The following is a 7,712-nucleotide window of genomic DNA, read 5'->3' on the forward strand; positions in this document are numbered from 1 at the left end:
CTAGGAAGACCCAGACGCCTCCAGCCTGGTGGCGATGGTCTGGCCGAGCTTGTGCAAGGTCTCCTGAAACTGGGGGTACTCATTCTTCACGTGGTCCAGGACGGCGCTGATGACGGCCAGCCGGTTGTCCAGCCGCGTGCTCTCCGCCTGCAGGGACTGCTCCGAGCGGACCAGGAACACGTACTTCCCATCCTTCACGGCCTGCAGGTGCTTCAGGCGCGTCTGCAAGGTCACGATCTCCGAGAGGTTCTAGTGGGGGGAAAGACACGGAATTAGGCTGGGCAAATTAGAGAACCCAGTGCCCCCACACAAACTCCAAAACCAGAAACGAAACCAGCTGCCGTGGAGCCGACTCTGACTCATGGTGGCCCCATGTGTGTCAGAGCTGAACTGTGCTCCATGGGGTTTTCAATGGCTGAGTTTTTGGAAGGAGATCGCCAGGCCTTTCTTCCAAGGCACCTCTGGGTGGACTTGAACCTCCAGCCTTTCGGTTAGCAGCCAGCATGTTAACCGTTTGTACCACCCAGGGACTCCTTCACACCAGCTCAGCTGTGAGAAATCACCAAAGAGAACATCCTCGAGAAGGGCGCTATGTCTCGGAATCCCCAGGAAGGGCCAGCAGGCATCAGCTGGGAGCCTTTCCTTCGTCCGCTGCCTAGGGGATATCTTTGACCCCATCCATGTGTTGGCCCGGTGCCGATGCCGGTCCCTGCCCCATCTCAGGTGATCACAACTCCCTCCTTCCAGCTTATCAGGCCAGAATCTCAGGCTCTTCTGCTCACACCACATCCAGCCTAGCGGGAAATCCCATCGGGGCGACTTTCAAAACATGCAGAATCTGACCGAGTCTCGCCAGCCGTGTGCTGCTGTCCCCTGAAGTGCCATGATGGCCCCCAACCGGCCCCTGCTTCCATCCTTGTCCCCTTTCTGCTCTCAACCCCAGAGCCAGGTGGTCTTGTCACGCCCATCGCTGCCCAGCTCCGACCGTCCACCGTCTCCCACCTCACTGAGCGAGAAGGCCAAAGTCATTGCTGTGGTCCCCAGCGCCTCATCCCCACCCCCACTTCACTCCAGCCTTGAAGGCTGCTGGCCCCCCGACACTCTCGAGCTCCCCGCTTGACCTCGCTTCTTCTCGTCTCCATTCAGATGTCGTCTGTGGCACCTTCCCACCTCCCTATTTAAAAGTGCAGCCCCCACCATGCAGAACAGAATTTCAAATTCTTATGGAATCTAGACTTTCTGGAGCCATGGAAAGGAGCCCTCGTGGCGCAGTGGTTAAGCGCTCAGCTGCTAACCGAAAGGTCCGCGGTTCAAACCCACCAGCCGCTCCACAGGAGAAAGATGTGACAATCTGCTTCCGTAAAGATGACAGCCTTGGAAACCCTATGGGGCAGTTCTCCTCTGTCCTGTGGGGTCGCTATGAGTCAGAATCCACTTGAGGGCAGTGGGTTTGGGTGGGACCCATAGAAACTGGATGACCTCCTGAAACTGTTGCACTGAGAAAATCTTTAAGCCTTAAACCAAAAATATCCCCTGAAGTCTTCTTAAAACCAAACAATGATCAGCTTAACCTAGTAAAGAACGTCTGCCTTGAGCATTGTGCTCGTTTAAGATCCATCTACAGGGGATCAAACTGACAACAGCAACTGGAAAGCTCAGACAGGAACCCGAGGGGGCAGTGAGTTTATGTTCACGGGGGAGGAACAACTCGGAAAAGGAGGCTGAGAATGGCTGCACAACTGGAAGAATGTCATCAGTGTCCCTGAATTGTACGTGTAGAGACTGATGAATTGGTGTACGTCCGGCTGTGTATATTCTCAACAACAACAAAAATTAAAATCTTTTACAAAGTTCAGCCCCCCTTTCACCCCAGCCCTCCTCTTCCCAGCTTTATTTTTCTCCAAAGCACTGACCACCATCTAACACACAATATCTCTTTACTTCTTAGTTTATTATCCATCTCCCCAAATGTCACCACAGGCAGTATCCATTGTACCCATTACCGTCGAGTCAATTCCGACTCACAGCGACCCCCTAGGACAGAGTAGCACTGCCCCACAGAGTTTCCAAGGAGCAGCTGGTGGATTCAGACTGCCGACATTTTAGTTAGCAGCCGAGCTCTTAACCACTGGGCCCCCAGGGCTCCTCACCTCCAGGAGGGCAGGGATTTTTGTCTTTCCTCTATCCTTTAGCCCTAGTACCTAGAACAGCGCTTGGCCCATAAGAGATACTCCGTAACTAGGAACGAGTGGCGAAGCCGCAGGGATGTGGGCCGGCCGGGGACGTGGTCAGCCGGGGCTTAGCTGGGCTGAGAGAAGGCCTTTGTCCAAGGAGGCCCAGGACACCTGCCACCCTAGTGACCCCTCGGGGTGTGCCTACCTGCCGCTTCAGGGCCACGAGCCGTTCAAGGTCGGCGTCAAGGACATCGGAGTCCGACTGCACGGCTGACAGCTTCTCCTGCTTCTCCGTCAGGGAGTCACTCAAGATTTTCTGCCTTTCTTCCAGCTCCAAGACGGTTGTCGTGCAGTCCTCGGTGGCCTGGCAGAGAGAGAGAAAGAGAGAGTAGCGTCCTGACCCGTTCCCTGCTTACTTAGGGGACCTAGAAGAATCCATCTGTAACCGCTGCCGGGCCTTCTACATGCCCATTCTTCGGCCAGACCCTGCAGGGAGGGTGCCAGAGAGGTGTCCAATGGCCTTGCCCTTCAGGGATGGATCACCGGGAGAGGTGGACTGCCAGGGCGCCAGGACGCGCATGCCAGGGCTGCGCTGCCCCAGGTGGGCATAGCTTGGAGAGAGAAATGGGGGCTGAGCAGTTCTAGGGGCTCCTCCTGCACCCAGTCTGCCTGCTCGGCACAGGGACCAAGGATGGCCTGGTATGTGTGGTGTCCAGGGCAGGGAGGAGACACTCAGGGCACAGAGGGGGTTGGCCTGGTGGCCAGTGGGAAGTGGGGGACCCTCGGAGGAGTCTTAGCAGTACTTGCAGAGAGATGCAGAAAGGGGGACAGAGGAGGCCAGCCGGGGACACCCTCAGCACATAGCTGGGGGTGGGAGGGAGAGGGTTGGGGAAGGCAGACATTGAGCCTGGGCAGAAACATTCCTTCACTCACCCTGGGCGTGATTTCAATCTCCTCTCCTCTGTCTGACGCTGCTCCCTACCTTGTGAGTGTCCCTGATTTTCCGTCTCAGCTCCACCTGCTTGTGGTGGAAGTCCGTGAGGGTTAACACCTTCTTGTCTGTCTTGCTCTGGCCCTCAGCCCGGGCTGTGATGGTGTCTCTGTGAACCACGGCCATCTCCATGGCACGGATCATCTTCTCCTGCTGCTTCAGCAGCTGCCCATGCTTCACCTGGGGACACGGGGCAGAGGGGCTGGGACGCAGGGAAGAGGTGCCCCCCAAGTACACCACCAACTGGACCGGCAGAGGGGGATGGTGTGAGCTGCACCTCCAGGAGAACTCAGTAACCATCATCAGTCGGACAAAATGACTTTAAGGTTCAATACAAGGAATTCAGAGCCCTGGCGGCACAGGGGTTAAGAGCTCAGGCTGCTAACCAAAAAGTTGGCAGTTCGAATTCACCAGCCGCTCCTTGGAAACCCTATGGGGCAGTTCTACTCTGTCCTATGGGGTCTGACTCGACGGCAACTGTTTTTTTAATAAGGAATAAGCCGGCAAGAATTCCTGAAGAGAGTTAAGGAGAATGAGCAGACCATAGCGGAGGGAGACCTGCCCTGCTAGGTTTTAAAATGTACCATAAAGCGACAATGATAGAAACACTCTGACATTGGCCCAAACCTTGGCCAAGTGACCAGAGAGCAGAGAATGAGGACGGTGAACGCGGGAGGCAGTATGTGACCAATGAGGCCTTCCAGTTCCGTGAGGAAAGCACAAATTACTTAATACCTATTGTTAACACTGAAGCCCTGGTGGCACAGTGGTTGAGAGCTCGGCTGCTACCTAAAAGGTCGGCGGTTTGAACCCACCAGCTGCTCCCTGGAAACCATACGGGGCAGTTCTACCCTGTCCTATAGGGTCACTGTGAGTCGGAACGGACTGGATAGCAACAGCGCCTGTTTCGTACCATAGCTTAAAAAATAAACCCCGGGTGGATTCAACGTCTAAATCAATGTCAACCATGTTTAAACATCTCTGTGCCAAAAGAAACTCTGAACAAAGCGTAAGGGTGACCGCGTGCCTAGAGAATACGCGTACAATAGACAGGACAGACGGGTTAATAGCCCTGGTGCAGGAAGAGCCACTACAAACCGTTAGGAAATCAGAGACACTGCTCAGCAGAAAAATCACCAAGGATACGAACAGGCAACTCCCAGACGAGGAAATGCAAACGCCAACACACAAACGCAGCAGCTCACGCATGCACACGCGTGCACACATGCACACACAGATGCTGAATCCCGCCTTCAGGTACACATAGCAACACACATCCGCAGGACATCGAGGTGCCCCTTTTCACATACCAAGCTGTCAAACATGACAAAGATTGATAAAAAGAGTTGAGATTAGCAAAGCCATAGAAACAAAGTCAATGTACGAAAATCAACCGTATTTCTATAGACTAACAATGAACCGCCGGAAATGGAAATTAAAAAGTGCCAGTTAAAACGGCACAAAAAACCAGCACAAAGACTTAGGGATAAATCCATGAAAACTAACAACTCCAATGAAAGAAATCAAAGAACCAACTAAACGGACAGACAAACAGGTGGCCCCCGGCTTACAGCGTATTTGAGTTCCCACGAACCGCCCTTCCGACTGTCCTCTTTTTTTTAACATCTTCTCGTTAGTAATAGGGACTCCATACAGTGTCGCAGTGTGTGATTTGCTGATGCTATCCTTCTCAGATGTTCATTTGCAGATGTTTCCAACCCCCAGATACAAATAAAGATTAGATTTATAAAGATACTGATAATAGGCAGTAATAATGAAAACTTAAAAAAAAAAAAAAAGAGGTATTTGACTTATGTCAGAACCATCTTACAATGGATTTGTCGAACAGAACCCAGTCGTAAATCAGGGACTACCTGTACTGTGTTCATGGACTGGAAACTCAATGCTATTAAGCTGTTAATTCTCCTCAAACTGATCTATAGATTTAATGCAGTCTTAATCACAATCCCAGCAGGAGTTTTTGTAGAAACCAAGGAGCTGATTCTAAAATTTTTATGGAAAGGCAAAGGACACAGAATAGCCAAAAATTTTTTTGAAAAAGAAGCAAGGTTGGAGGAATCCCATAACTACTGAGAGACAGTAATCAAGGCAGTGTGGTACTGGGGAAAGAACAGACATGCAGAGCAATGGAACAGAATAGAGAGCTCAGAAAAGCCCGCACAAACACAGTCAATTGATTTTCAACAAAAGTGCAGAGACAATTCAATGAAGAAAGGATTATCTTTTCAATAAGTGGAGCTGAAACAATGAGATATCCGTATACAAAAAGAAAAAAGAACCTTCATCCACAACTCATACCATATAAAACAATGGGCTCAGAATAGAGCATCAGACCTCAATTCAAAACCTAAAAGTAAGAAAACTTATAGAAGAAAACAGAAGAGAAAGTCTTTGTGACCTTGGGCTAAGCAAAGATTTCTGTGACACACCAAACGCACAGTCTCTAAAAGGACATACTGAATGACTGGATTTCACCAACAGCAACGAATCTCAAATGCATTATATGCTAGGAGAAAAAAGGTCAGACCCAAGAGGCGGCATACTCAGGATCCACTTATGTGACAGTCTGGAAAAGCCAAAGCTACGAGAATGGAAACAGATGGGTGGTTGTCAGAGGCTGGCGGCTGGGGAGGCCTGACTACAGAGGGGCAGGAGGAAATTTGGCGGTGATGGAAATAGTCTACGTCTTGATGTGGTGGTTACATGATTATATACATTTGTCAAAACTCATAGGACTGTACACCAAAAAGAGGGCATTTTTACTCCTTTAAATGCCTCAATTAAAAAAAAACAAAAACAATTATTGACAATAGTCAAAAGGTGCAAACAGCCCAAGTGCCCCTCAACAGATGAATGGATAAATAAAGTGCGGTCCATCCATACAGTGGAATATTATTCAGTCGTAAGGAGAAATGAAGTCCTGGCAAACGCTATGGCATGAACGAGCCTCGAAAATACCATGCCGAGTGAAAGAAGCCAGACACAAAGGTACATATTGTGACCCCACTCGGATGAAATGCCTAGAACAGGCGAATTCGTACAGACAAAAGATTAGTGGTTACCAGGGGCTGGGGAGAGGAGGAATGGGGAGGTAAATAAAAAAAAAATTTTAAGACCTATAGATTGACAAAGGAGCCCTGGTAGTGCAGTGGTTAAGAGCTTGGCTGCTAACACAAAGGTCGGCTGTTCGAACCCACCAGTTGCTCCACAGAAGAAAGATGTGGCAGTCTACTTCTGTAAAGACTTATTTAAAAAAAAACCCAAACTCTTTGCCATCGAGTCAATTCTGACTCATAGTGACCCTATAGTACAGAGCAGAACTGCCCCATAGAGTTTCCAAGGAGGGCCTGGTGGATTTGAACTGCCAACCTTTTGGTGCACAGTGGTAGCCCTTAACCACTACACCACCAGGATTTCCCTGTAAACATTACGCCTTGGAAACCCTATGGGGCAGTTCTACTCTGTCCTATAGGGTCGCTATGAGTTGGAATTGACTCGATGATAACGGGTTTCTAGACGGACATCCCTCTGAGCTGGCGAGGGTGTAGGGCGATAATCATTCTCACGTGCTTTTTGGAAAAATAATCTGGCAGACTCTGTTACAGTCCAGAATTTACATACTCTTTGAGCCAGTCGTCCCACTTGTGGGGATCTGGCCTACGTTATAAACAAAATCAAAAAACAGCAAGGGTGCTATCGCGAGTCACTCACAGGGAGAAGCAACGGCCGCAGCAAACGGGGGGCGAGCATTTCCACCAGCCTGGAATGTTTACAGAAGTGACATGTCCTTAAACAAACAAACAAGCAGGAGGAGAGCTGCCCTACCGGGTTTCCAAGGAGCTGCTGGTGGATTCAAACTGCTGACCTTTTGGTTAGCAGCCGAGCTCTTAACCACTGTGCCACCAGGGCTCCAGCACATCCTTAGCACTGAATATTCTGTAACTGTTAAAAAAAAAAAGTGTCTATGGAGTTAAAAAAAAAAAAAATTAGTTGCAGAGTTATATGTATAGTAAGTTCCTATTTTTTTCTTTTTAAATTCAGATTTACTGAGGAATAATTTACAAACGGTAAAATTCACCATTTGTAAGTGTACAGTTTGCTGAGTGTTCACAGATGTACACAATCATGCAGCCATTACAGTTGAGATGAGGACATTCTGTCACCCCAACAACTCGTTGTGCCTCTCTGTAGTCAATCTCTGCCACACACACGCAAGTTCCTATTTTTGTTTAAAACCCCTGTCTGTATGTATTTGCGTCAGTTCTGAGAGGGGTGTGTGGGGAGCCCCTGAGGAGGGGATGTTGGGGGGAGGGAAGGCTGATATTCTTTGCTCCCCTGGTGGTGGGACTTGGCTTGGGTGCTGGGGGGGAGGGAGGGTGGTGGGACTTGACTTAGGTGCTGGGGGGGAGGGAAAGCTGATGTTCTCTGCTCCCCTGGTGGTGGGACTTGGCTTGGGTGCTGGGGGGAGGGAAAGCTGATGTTCTCTGCTCCCCTGGTGTTGGGACTTGGCTTGGGTGCTGGGGGGG

General features: G+C 50.1%; 1 protein-coding gene across 1 annotated transcript in view; it reads right to left on the reverse strand.

The window, feature by feature from the left end:
• The window catches only part of CCDC40 (coiled-coil domain 40 molecular ruler complex subunit), a 56,260-nt gene continuing 48,548 nt past the window's right edge, over positions 1-7,712 (reverse strand). Inside the window, exons 17-19 of the mRNA XM_004374366.1 lie at positions 3,157-3,345; positions 2,380-2,538; positions 1-249 (exon numbers count right to left, since the gene is read on the reverse strand). Coding sequence (XP_004374423.1) covers positions 1-249; positions 2,380-2,538; positions 3,157-3,345 — 597 coding nt within the window. The remainder of the gene's footprint in view (positions 250-2,379; positions 2,539-3,156; positions 3,346-7,712) is intronic.

Source organism: Trichechus manatus, unplaced genomic scaffold (assembly GCF_000243295.1).
Source record: "Trichechus manatus latirostris isolate Lorelei unplaced genomic scaffold, TriManLat1.0 scaffold00028, whole genome shotgun sequence".
Classification (NCBI taxonomy): Eukaryota; Metazoa; Chordata; class Mammalia; order Sirenia; family Trichechidae; genus Trichechus; species Trichechus manatus.